Consider the following 13,846-nt stretch of genomic DNA (forward strand, 5'->3'; position numbering starts at 1 on the left):
AAGATACAGAGGATGAGAAGACACAGAGAGGATGAGAAGACACAGAGAGGATGAGAAGACAGACAGGTCAAAGATACAGAGAGGAGAGAAGATACAGAGAGGATGAGAAGACAGACAGGAGCGAAGATACAGAGAGGAGAGAAGATACAGAGGATGAGAAGACACAGAGAGGATGAGAAGACAGACAGGAGCAAAGATACAGAGAGGAGAGAAGACAGAGAGGATGAGAAGACAGACAGGAGCGAAGATACAGAGAGGATGAGAAGACAGACAGGAGAGAAGATACAGAGAGGATGAGAAGAGACAGACAGGAGCAAAGATACAGAGAGGATGAGAAGAGACAGACAGGAGAGAAGATACAGAGAGGATGAGAAGAGACAGACAGGAATGAGAGAGACAGAAGAACCCATGAGACTAGATGCAAACAGGAGACAGACAGACACCCACCCATAACAGAAGACGGGTTTGGCTGGATCAAATCAGCATTCTTTATCACAGGACTTAATATGAATTATTTCCTGATTAAATACAGGCCTCTTACCTTCACTGTCCTTGAACTTCTTAATGGCCACAATCTCATTGGTCTCCTGCAGTGAAGAGAGAGAAAAGTATGATAAGGTGCCAGCCCTGCTGCTCAGAAGACTGTCTGCACACGCTCACTAGAGCCTGTCCTGTCCGCACACGCTCACTAGAGCCTGTCCTGTCCGCACACGTTCACTAGAGCCTGTCCTGTCCGCACACGCTCACTAGAGCCTGTCCTGTCCGCACACGCTCACTAGAGCCCGTCTTGTCCGCACACGCTCACTAGAGCCCGTCTTGTCCGCACACGCTCACTAGAGCCCGTCTTGTCCGCACACGCTCCAGGGTGCCGTGTAACCGCACAGGGATGAAGACCAAACAAACACTATACAAAACAAAGTGTTGAATCCCAAACAAAATAAATAACACAAGCACACAATGATCAACACACGGGACGAGACCCATAATCATCTGCGCAATCCACAAGGGCACGAAGGCAAAAACACGCAGCACAGGTACTCACACGCAGGGGACTTCCCCAAACTGTTGCCACAAAGTTGGAAGCACAGAATCGTCTAGAATGTCATTGTATGCTGTAGAGTTAAGATTTCCCTTCACTGGAACTAAGGGGCTTGAACCATTAAAAACAGCCCCAGACTATTATTCCTACTCCACCAAACTTTACAGTTGGCACTATGCATTGGGGCAGGTAGCGCTCTCCTGGCATCCGCCAAACCCAGATTTGTCCTTCCGACTGCCAGATGGTGAAGCGTGATTCATCACTCCAGAGAACGTGTTTCCACTGCTCCAGAGTCCAATGGCGGCGAGCTTTACGTCACTCCAGCCGACACTTGGCATTGCGCATGGTGATCTTAGGCTAATGTACAGATGCTCAGCCATGGAATTCAATTTCGTGAAGCTCCAGACGTATAGTTCTGATGCTGAGATTGCTTCCAGAGGCAGTTTGGAACTCGATAGTGAGTGTTGCAACCGAGGACGTGCTTCAGCACTCGGCAGTCATGTTCTGTGAGCTTGTGTGGTCTTCCACTTCAGGACTGAGCCGTTGTTGCTCCTAGACATTTTAACTTCACAATAACAGCACTAAAAGTTAACCTAGACAGCTCTAGCAGGGCAGAAATGTGACAAACTGACTTTTTGGAAAGTTGGCATCCTATGACGGATCCACTTGGAAGTCACTGAGTAAGGCCATTCTACTGCCAATGTTTGTCTATGGAGATTACATGGCTGTGTGTTCGATTTTATAGCAACGGGTGTGGCTGAAATAGCCAAATCCACTAATTTGAAGGAGTGTCCACATACTTTTGTATGTATAGTATATGTGACTCGTTTCAGGTAACTAGGCGCATGTCGCGAGTCCCTACTTCACAGGAGAGTTGTTAGAACATAAACTTATTTTTATTCAAAATGAGAAATACCTTCTGGAACATGTGAACTTTCCTGTGCCTTAATAACAAACTTGTATGCCATCTGTAAATACAAATAAAGACAGACAGGGAGAGAGGACAGGTAGGAGAACCCACAAAGGGATAGAGAGACAAGAAAGGAGAGAGACGGGATGAGAAGACATGCAGGAGAGAAGAGCGACAGGATGAGAAGACAGACAGGAGAGAAGAGAGAGAGGATGAGAAAACAGACAGGATGAGAAGACAAATAGGAGAACCCATGAGAGGAGAGAGACAGACATTGTTGTTAAATTATGAGCCTAGTTGGTTAGCCAAAGAAAAAGTCAGCAACCTTCCCACTAGCCATGATTGGCTAAGATAATGAGTGAGTTGGACATGCCGAGAGATGAGTTTGGATTGGTCTGCCATATAGCATGCTTTTGTGTATTTGAGCTGGTCAGTATGTGTAGGGTCTGTCTAACGCAGCTTTTTTATGTATCATGTATTAAAACTGCATAAGTGTTGCTCTCCACTTTCTGGAGGACTGAGGAGATGGGGGAAACAACTGTCACCAGATTACATCTTCAAACTAAGGGCAACCATGGCATCCAACAGGAGACACGTCCAACCACGAATGATGTACAGGTAAGATAGTCTAGCTAGCTACATTTTCAGATATTACACGTTTCTAATTTTAACAGAAAGAGCCATTTGCTTGGCTAGTTAGAGACATGACATGCATATTAATAATGCTAGCTCTCTGTGTACATACAGCTGCCTTGGGGAATTCCTGATTCTAACTGGATTATGTTTGATAGGCGTCCATTTTATTTCCAGCAGCAGACTATGATCAATAATGTCAAAAGCCATACTGAAGTCTAACAAAACAGCTCCCACAATATTTTTATCAAATCAAAGTTTGTGTCACGTGCGCCGAATACAACAGGTGTAGTAGACCTCACAGTGAAATGCTGAATACAACAGGTGTAGTAGACCTCACAGTGAAATGCTGAATACAACAGGTGTAGTAGACCTTGCAGTGAAATGCTGAATATAACAGGTGTAGTAGACCTTACAGTGAAATGCTGATTACAACAGGTGTAGTAGACCTTACAGTGAAATGCTGAATACAACAGGTGTAGTAGACCTCACAGTGAAATGCTGAATACAACAGGTGTAGTAGACCTTACAGTGAAATGCTGAATACGACAGGTGTAGTAGACCTTACAGTGAAATGCTGAATACAACAGGTGTAGTAGACCTTACAGTGAAATGCTGATTACAACAGGTGTAGTAGACCTTACAGTGAAATGCTGAATACAACAGGTGTAGTAGACCTCAGAGTGAAATGCCGACTACAACAGGTGTAGTAGACCTTACAGTGAAATGCTGAATACAGCAGGTGTAGTAGACCTCACAGTGAAATGCTGAATACAACAGGTGTAGTAGACCTCACAGTGAAATGCTGAATACAACAGGTGTAGTAGACCTTGCAGTGAAATGCTGAATACAACAAGTGTAGATAGACCTCACAGTGAAATGCTGAATACAACAGGTGTAGTAGACCTTAGTGAAATGCTGAATACAACAGGTGTAGTAGACCTTACAGTGAAATGCTGAATACGACAGGTGTAGTAGACCTTACAGTGAAATGCTGAATACAACAGGTGTAGTAGACCCTACAGTGAAATGCTGAATACAACAGGTGTAGTAGACCTTACAGTGAAATGCTGAATACGACAGGTGTAGTAGACCTTACAGTGAAATGCTGAATACAACAGGTGTAGTAGACCTCACAGTGAAATGCTGAATACAACAGGTGTAGTAGACCTCACAGTGAAATGCTGAATACAACAGGTGTAGTAGACCTCACAGTGAAATGCTGAATACAACAGGTGTAGTAGACCTCACAGTGAAATGCTGAATACAACAGGTGTAGTAGACCTTACAGTGAAATGCTTACTTACAGGCTCTAACCAATAGTGCAAAAAAAAGGTATTAGGTGAACAATAGGTAGGTAAAGAAATAAAACAACTGTAAAAAGACAGGCTATATACAGTAGCGAGGCTAAAAAAGTAGCGAGGCTACATACAGACACCGGTTAGTCAGGCTGATTGAGGTAGTATGTACAGTATATGTAGATATGGTTAAAGTGACTATACATATATTATGAACAGAGAGTAGCAGTAGTGTAAAAGAGGTGTTGGCGGGAGGTGGGTGGTGGGACACAATGCAGATAGCCCAGTTAGCCAATGTGCGGGAACGCTGGTTGGTTGGGCCAATTCAGGAAGTATGTACATGAATGTATAGTTAAAGTGACTGTGCATATATGATAAACAGAGAATAACAGCAGCGTAAAGAGGGGGTTAGGGGGGGCTCACAATGCAAATAGTCCGGGTAAGCATTTGATTACCTTTTCAGGAGTCTTATGGCTTGAGGGTAAAAACTGTTGAGAAGCCTTTTCATCAATTTATCTCAGCCAATCATCAGTCATATATATCCTAATGGCATTGGAAATATGGAACTGACCCTGGAACTGATGCTGAATATAGCTGACTTACTTTCTCATGTTCTTCTTATTTCTAATGTGTTTTTGTTGTACATTTTTTATAGTTCTACTGATATCGGTTACTGCATTATAAGAAAGGCATTTCACTGCACATGACAATAAAAAAATGTCTGTCTGCATTCAACCCACTACTAGTGTTGCTACAGCCAATGAGACAGTCTGTCTGCATTCAACCCACTACTAGTGTTGCTACAGCCAATGAGACAGTCTGTCTGCATTCAACCCACTACTAGTGTTGCTACAGCCAATGAGACAGTCTGTCTGCATTCAACCCACTACTAGTGTTGCTACAGCCAATGAGACAGTCTGTCTGCATTCAACCCACTACTAGTGTTGCTACAGCCAATGAGACAGTCTGTCTGCATTCAACCCACTACTAGTGTTGCTACAGCCAATGAGACAGTCTGTCTGCATTCAACCCACTACTAGTGTTGCTACAGCCAATGAGACAGTCTGTCTGCATTCAACACACTACTAGTGTTGCTACAGCCAATGAGACAGTCTGTCTGCATTCAACCCACTACTAGTGTTGCTACAGCCAATGAGACAGTCTGTCTGCATTCAACCCACTACTAGTGTTGCTACAGCCAATGAGACAGTCTGTCTGCATTCAACCCACTACTAGTGTTGCTACAGCCAATGAGACAGTCTGTCTGCATTCAACCCACTACTAGTGTTGCTACAGCCAATGAGACAGTCTGTCTGCATTCAACCCACTACTAGTGTTGCTACAGCCAATGAGACAGTCTGTCTGCATTCAACCCACTACTAGTGTTGCTACAGCCAATGAGACAGTCTGTCTGCATTCAACCCACTACTAGTGTTGCTACAGCCAATGAGACAGTCTGTCTGCATTCAACCCACTACTAGTGTTGCTACAGCCAATGAGACAGTCTGTCTGCATTCAACCCACTACTAGTGTTGCTACAGCCAATGAGACAGTCTGTCTGCATTCAACCCACTACTAGTGTTGCTACAGCCAATGAGACAGTCTGTCTGCATTCAACCCACTACTAGTGTTGCTACAGCCAATGAGACAGTCTGTCTGCATTCAACCCACTACTAGTGTTGCTACAGCCAATGAGACAGTCTGTCTGCATTCAACTCACTACTAGTGTTGCTACAGCCAATGAGACAGTCTGTCTGCATTCAACCCACTACTAGTGTTGCTACAGCCAATGAGACAGTCTGTCTGCATTCAACCCACTACTAGTGTTGCTACAGCCAATGAGACAGTCTGTCTGCATTCAACCCACTACTAGTGTTGCTACAGCCAATGAGACAGTCTGTCTGCATTCAACCCACTACTAGTGTTGCTACAGCCAATGAGACAGTCTGTCTGCATTCAACCCACTACTAGTGTTGCTACAGCCAATGAGACAGTCTGTCTGCATTCAACCCACTACTAGTGTTGCTACAGCCAATGAGACAGTCTGTCTGCATTCAACCCACTACTAGTGTTGCTACAGCCAATGAGACAGTCTGTCTGCATTCAACCCACTACTAGTGTTGCTACAGCCAATGAGACAGTCTGTCTGCATTCAACCCACTACTAGTGTTGCTACAGCCAATGAGACAGTCTGTCTGCATTCAACCCACTACTAGTGTTGCTACAGCCAATGAGACAGTCTGTCTGTATTCAACCCACTACAAGTGTTGCTACAGCCAATGAGACAGTCTGTCTGCATTCAACCCACTACTAGTGTTGCTACAGCCAATGAGACAGTCTGTCTGCATTCAACCCACTACTAGTGTTGCTACAGCCAATGAGACAGTCTGTCTGCATTCAACCCACTACTAGTGTTGCTACAGCCAATGAGACAGTCTGTCTGCATTCAACCCACTACTAGTGTTGCTACAGCCAATGAGACAGTCTGTCTGCATTCAACACACTACTAGTGTTGCTACAGCCAATGAGACAGTCTGTCTGCATTCAACCCACTACTAGTGTTGCTACAGCCAATGAGACAGTCTGTCTGCATTCAACCCACTACTAGTGTTGCTACAGCCAATGAGACAGTCTGTCTGCATTCAACCCACTACTAGTGTTGCTACAGCCAATGAGACAGTCTGTCTGCATTCAACCCACTACTAGTGTTGCTACAGCCAATGAGACAGTCTGTCTGTATTCAACCCACTACTAGTGTTGCTACAGCCAATGAGACAGTCTGTCTGCATTCAACCCACTACTAGTGTTGCTACAGCCAATGAGACAGTCTGTCTGCATTCAACCCACTACTAGTGTTGCTACAGCCAATGAGACAGTCTGTCTGCATTCAACCCACTACTAGTGTTGCTACAGCCAATGAGACAGTCTGTCTGCATTCAACCCACTACTAGTGTAGCTACAGCCAATGAGACAGTCTGTCTGCATTCAACCCACTACTAGTGTTGCTACAGCCAATGAGACAGTCTGTCTGCATTCAACCCACTACTAGTGTTGCTACAGCCAATGAGACAGTCTGTCTGCATTCAACCCACTACTAGTGTTGCTACAGCCAATGAGACAGTCTGTCTGCATTCAACCCACTACTAGTGTTGCTACAGCCAATGAGACAGTCTGTCTGCATTCAACCCACTACTAGTGTTGCTACAGCCAATGAGACAGTCTGTCTGCATTCAACCCACTACTAGTGTTGCTACAGCCAATGAGACAGTCTGTCTGCATTCAACCCACTACTAGTGTTGCTACAGCCAATGAGACAGTCTGTCTGCATTCAACCCACTACTAGTGTTGCTACAGCCAATGAGACAGTCTGTCTGCATTCAACCCACTACTAGTGTTGCTACAGCCAATGAGACAGTCTGTCTGCATTCAACCCACTACTAGTGTTGCTACAGCCAATGAGACAGTCTGTCTGCATTCAACCCACTACTAGTGTAGCTACAGCCAATGAGACAGTCTGTCTGCATTCAACCCACTACTAGTGTTGCTACAGCCAATGAGACAGTCTGTCTGCATTCAACCCACTACTAGTGTTGCTACAGCCAATGAGACAGTCTGTCTGCATTCAACCCACTACTAGTGTTGCTACAGCCAATGAGACAGTCTGTCTGCATTCAACCCACTACTAGTGTTGCTACAGCCAATGAGACAGTCTGTCTGTATTCAACCCACTACTAGTGTTGCTACAGCCAATGAGACAGTCTGTCTGCATTCAACCCACTACTAGTGTTGCTACAGCCAATGAGACAGTCTGTCTGCATTCAACCCACTACTAGTGTTGCTACAGCCAATGAGACAGTCTGTCTGTATTCAACCCACTACTAGTGTAGCTACAGCCAATGAGACAGTCTGTCTGCATTCAACCCACTACTAGTGTTGCTACAGCCAATGAGACAGTCTGTCTGCATTCAACCCACTACTAGTGTAGCTACAGCCAATGAGACAGTCTGTCTGCATTCAACCCACTACTAGTGTTGCTACAGCCAATGAGACAGTCTGTCTGCATTCAACCCACTACTAGTGTTGCTACAGCCAATGAGACAGTCTGTCTGCATTCAACCCACTACTAGTGTTGCTACAGCCAATGAGACAGTCTGTCTGCATTCAACCCACTACTAGTGTTGCTACAGCCAATGAGACAGTCTGTCTGCATTCAACCCACTACTAGTGTTGCTACAGCCAATGAGACAGTCTGTCTGCATTCAACCCACTACTAGTGTTGCTACAGCCAATGAGACAGTCTGTCTGCATTCAACCCACTACTAGTGTTGCTACAGCCAATGAGACAGTCTGTCTGCATTCAACCCACTACTAGTGTTGCTACAGCCAATGAGACAGTCTGTCTGCATTCAACCCACTACTAGTGTTGCTACAGCCAATGAGACAGTCTGTCTGCATTCAACCCACTACTAGTGTTGCTACAGCCAATGAGACAGTCTGTCTGCATTCAACCCACTACTAGTGTTGCTACAGCCAATGAGACAGTCTGTCTGCATTCAACCCACTACTAGTGTTGCTACAGCCAATGAGACAGTCTGTCTGCATTCAACCCACTACTAGTGTTGCTACAGCCAATGAGACAGTCTGTCTGCATTCAACCCACTACTAGTGTTGCTACAGCCAATGAGACAGTCTGTCTGCATTCAACCCACTACTAGTGTTGCTACAGCCAATGAGACAGTCTCTCTGCATTCAACCCACTACTAGTGTTGCTACAGCCAATGAGACAGTCTGTCTGCATTCAACCCACTACTAGTGTTGCTACAGCCAATGAGACAGTCTGTCTGCATTCAACCCACTACTAGTGTTGCTACAGCCAATGAGACAGTCTGTCTGCATTCAACCCACTACTAGTGTTGCTACAGCCAATGAGACAGTCTGTCTGCATTCAACCCACTACTAGTGTTGCTACAGCCAATGAGACAGTCTGTCTGCATTCAACCCACTACTAGTGTTGCTACAGCCAATGAGACAGTCTGTCTGCATTCAACCCACTACTAGTGTTGCTACAGCCAATGAGACAGTCTGTCTGCATTCAACCCACTACTAGTGTTGCTACAGCCAATGAGACAGTCTGTCTGCATTCAACCCACTACTAGTGTTGCTACAGCCAATGAGACAGTCTGTCTGCATTCAACCCACTACTAGTGTAGCTACAGCCAATGAGACAGTCTGTCTGCATTCAACCCACTACTAGTGTTGCTACAGCCAATGAGACAGTCTGTCTGCATTCAACCCACTACTAGTGTAGCTACAGCCAATGAGACAGTCTGTCTGCATTCAACCCACTACTAGTGTTGCTACAGCCAATGAGACAGTCTGTCTGCATTCAACCCACTACTAGTGTTGCTACAGCCAATGAGACAGTCTGTCTGCATTCAACCCACTACTAGTGTAGCTACAGCCAATGAGACAGTCTGTCTCTTTCTGCATTAGTCGAGACACTCTAGACCTAAACTGTTACAGACCTATACCCATCCTGACCTGCCTAGCTAAAGTCTTCGAAAGCCAAGTTAATAAACAGATCACTGACCATTTCGAATCCCAACGTACCTTCTCCGCTGTGCAATAAGGTTTCCGAGCTGGTCATGGGTGTACCTCAGCCACGCTCAAGGTCCTAATCGATATCATAACCACCAACGATAAAAGACAGTACTGTGCAGCCGTCTTCATCGACCTGGCCAAGGCTTTCGACTCTGTCAATCACCGTATTCTTAACGGCAGACTCAACAGCATTGGTTTTTCAAATAACTGCCTCACTTGGTTCACTAACTACTTCTCAGATAGAGTTCACTGTGTCAAATCGGATGGGCCTGTTTTCCAGACCTATGGGGGTACCACAGGGTTAAATGTCTCTGGATACATCAACAATGTCGCTCGTGCTGCGGGTGATTCTCTGATCCACTTCTACGCAGACGACACCATGCTGTATACATCTGGCCCTTCTTTAGACACTGTGTTAACAAACCTCCAAACAAGCTTCAATGCCATACAACACTCCTTCTGTGGCCTCCAACTGCTCTTAAATGCTAGTAAAACGAAACGCATGCTTTTTCAACCCGCCCATCTATCATCACTACTCTGGACGATTCTGACTTAGTATATGTATACAACTACAAATAACTAGGTGTCTGGCTAGACTGTAAACTCTCCTTCCAGACTCGTATTAAACATCTCAAATACAAAATTAAATCTAGTCGGCTTCCTATTTCGCAACAAAGCCTCCTTCACTCACGTTGCCAAACATACCCTCGTAAAACTGACCATCCTACCGATCCTCGACTTCGGCGATGTCATTTACAAAATAGCCTTCAACACTCTAAATCAAATCAAATTTTATTTGTCACATACACATGGTTAGCAGATGTTAATGCGAGTGTAGCGAAATGCTTGTGCTTCTAGTTCCGACAATGCAGTAATAACCAACAAGTAATCTAGCTAACAATTCCAAAACTACTACCTTATAGACACAAGTGTAAGGGGATAAAGAATATGTACATAAAGATATATGAATGAGTGATGGTACAGACCGGCATAGGCAAGATACAGTAGATGGTATTGAGTGCAGTACATACATATGAGATGAGTATGTAAACAAAGTGGCATAGTTAAAGTGGCTAGTGATACATGTATTACATAAAGATGCAGTAGATGATATAGAGTACAGTATATACATATACATATGAGATGAATAATGTAGGGTATGTAAACATTATATTAGGTAGCATTGTTTAAAGTGGCTAGTGATATATTTTACATCATTTCCCATCAATTCCCATTATTAAAGTGGCTGGAGTTGAGTCAGTATGTTGGCAGCAGCCACTCAATGTTAGTGGTGGCTGTTTAACAGTCTGATGGCCTTGAGATAGAAGCTGTTTTTCAGTCTCTCGGTCCCAGCTTTGATGCACCTGTACTGACTTCACCTTCTGGATGATAGCGGGGTGAACAGGCAGTGGCTCGGGTGGTTGTTGTCCTTGATGATCTTTATGGCCTTCCTGTGACATCGGGTGGTGTAGGTGTCCTGGAGGGCAGGTAGTTTGCCCCTACTCAGCAAACTGGATGCAGTCTATCACAGTGCCATCCGTTTAGCTACCAAAGCCCCATATACCACCCACCACTGCGACCTGTATGCTCTAGTCGGCTGGCCCCCGCTACATATTCGTCGCCAGACCCACTGGCTCCAGGTCATCTATAAGTCTATGCTAGGTGAAGCTCCGCCTTATCTCAGCTCACTGGTCACCATAACAACACCCACTGTAGCACGCGCTCCAGCAGGTATATCTCACTGGTCACCCCCAAAGCCATTTGCTACTTTGGTCGCCTTTCTTTCCACTTCTCTGCTGCCAATGACTCGAAAGAATTGCAAAAATCTATGAAATTGGAGACTTATATCTCCCTCACTAACTCTAAGCATCAGCTAACCGATCGCTGCAGCTGTAAATAGCCCATCTGTATATAGCCCATCTGTAAATAGCCCAGCTGTAAATAGCCCATCTGTATATAGCCCATCTGTATATAGCCCATCTGTAAATAGCCCAGCTGTAAATAGCCCATCTGTATATAGCCCATCTGTATATAGCCCATCTGTAAATAGCCCAGCTGTAAATAGCCCATCTGTATATAGCCCATCTGTAAATAGCCCAGCTGTAAATAGCCCATCTGTATATAGCCCATCTGTATATAGCCCATCTGTAAATAGCCCATCTGTATATAGCCCATCTGTATATAGCCCATCTGTAAATAGCCCAGCTGTAAATAGCCCATCTGTATATAGCCCATCTGTAAATAGCCCATCTGTAAATAGCCCATCTGTAAATAGCCCATCTGTATATAGCCCATCTGTATATAGCCCATCTGTAAATAGCCCATCTGTAAATAGCCCATCTGTATATAGCCCATCTGTAAATAGCCCATCTGTAAATAGCCCATCTGTATATAGCCGATCCAACTCCTCATTCCCATATTGTTTTTATTTACTTTTTGCTCTTTTGCAACCCAGTATTTCTACTTGCTCACCATCATCTGCACATCTATCACTCCAGTGTTAATTTGCTAAATAGAAATTACTTCGCTACTATGGCCTATTTATTGCCTTACCTCCCTTATCTTACCTCATTTGCACACACTGTATATAGACTTTTTCTATTGTGTTATTGACTGTATGTTTGTTTATTCCATGTGTAACTTGGTTGTTGTTTGTGTCGCTTTGCTTTATCTTGGCCAGGTCACAGTTGTAAATGAGAACTCTCAACAAGCTTACCTGGTTAAATAAAGGTTATATATATATATATATATATATATATATATATAAAATTCAACTCATAATTCAACCCACTACTAGTGTAGCTGCAGCTCAAAATAACACAAATCTACAAGGGGACCACAGAACTGTCCCATCTATAGTTCTCCTGCTCTCTCCCCCCAACTTCCTCACTCTACATCTCTCTCACCCTCTAATAGGACTATGTCATCAGTTCTCCTGCTCTCTCCCCCCAACTTCCTCACTCTACATCTCTCTCACCCTCTAATAGGACTATGTCATCAGTTCTCCTGCTCTCTCCCCCCAACTTCCTCACTCTACATCTCTCTCACCCTCTAATAGGACTATGTCATCAGTTCTCCTGCTCTCTCCCCACCCAACTTCCTCACTCTACATCTCTCTCACCCTCTAATAGGACTATGTCATCAGTTCTCCTGCTCTCCCCCCCCCCCCAACTTCCTCACTCTACATCTCTCTCACCCTCTAACAGGACTATGTAGTCTGTGCTCCACAAGGTGGCCTATTTAACTCTACATCTGAAGTCCTTTCTCCTGTCCCACTTTCTGTTTATTGGGTGTTAAAATTAGAGGTTTTATAAATCGGTCAGGCCGATATTTTTGGCCAATATTAGCCTACCGTCCTAGTCATCATCTCATCTCTGCTCAGGCTGTAAAAGCTAGCAAGACATCGCTCTCTGTGCTCCCCAACCAGTCATCGTCTATAAGCTAATAGGTGAATTAGAGACCTCTGTAATGCCCAGAAAGCTCAGATTCAAACTCCCATTCACCAGCTCTGCGAGCGTTATAATTTCAAAATACGTTTTTTTACACACCAAATATGCCATTTTGCTGAGAAACGATGTTAATTTACTCACATTATGGCTGATATGTACTTCCAAAAAAGGTCCTTTTTTTTTTTTTTACAATCAACCGAAACAATGCCTTTTAGGCACCTCCAATTACTCCCCGTATATAGCCGTGTTATTACCTAGTACTCCCCGTATATAGCCATGTTATTACCTGGTACTCCCTGTATATAGCCATGTTATTACCTGGTACTCCCCGTATATAGCCATGTTATTACCTGGTACTCCCCGTATCCAGCCATGTTATTACCTGGTACTCCCCGTATCCAGCCATGTTATTACCTGGTACTCCCCGTATCCAGCCATGTTATTACCTGGTACTCCCCGTATATAGCCATGTTATTACCTGGTACTCCCCGTATATAGCCATGTTATTACCTGGTACTCCCTGTATATAGCCATGTTATTACCTGGTACTCCCTGTATATAGCCATGTTATTACTTGGTACTCCCCGTATATAGCCATGTTATTTTCTACGTCCTGTATATAGCCATGTTATTTTCTACTTCCTGTATATAGTCATGTTATTTTCTACTTCCTGTATATAGCCATGTTATTTTCTACGTCCTGTATATAGCCATGTTATTTTCTACTTCCTGTATATAGTCATGTTATTTTCTACTTCCTGTATATAGCCATGTTATTTTCAATTGGTATTTATATTTGTTATTCATCTTTAACTCTGCATTGTTGAAAGGACCCATAAGTAAGCATTTCATTGTCAGCCTACACGTGTTGGCCTTGTGTTTCAGGTTATTGTCCTTCTGAAAGGTGAATTCATCT

At 44.1% G+C, this 13,846-nt stretch overlaps 1 protein-coding gene across 5 annotated transcripts in view; it reads right to left on the reverse strand.

The window, feature by feature from the left end:
- LOC110523943 (cyclin-dependent kinase-like 5) overlaps positions 1–13,846 on the reverse strand; it is a 185,318-nt gene that overhangs the window by 112,806 nt on the left and 58,666 nt on the right. For all 5 annotated transcript variants that reach the window (XR_016489292.1, XR_016489228.1, XM_036980806.2 and 2 more), the window contains exon 4: positions 542–587. Coding sequence is in view for 3 of the 5 variants with exons in the window: in XM_036980806.2 (XP_036836701.2) it covers positions 542–587 (46 nt within the window). In the remaining 2 variants the exon portion in view is untranslated. The remainder of the gene's footprint in view (positions 1–541; positions 588–13,846) is intronic.

Source organism: Oncorhynchus mykiss, chromosome 1 (genome assembly GCF_057628025.1).
Source record: "Oncorhynchus mykiss isolate SJ-2025 chromosome 1, ASM5762802v1, whole genome shotgun sequence".
In the NCBI taxonomy this organism is placed as follows: domain Eukaryota; kingdom Metazoa; phylum Chordata; class Actinopteri; order Salmoniformes; family Salmonidae; genus Oncorhynchus; species Oncorhynchus mykiss.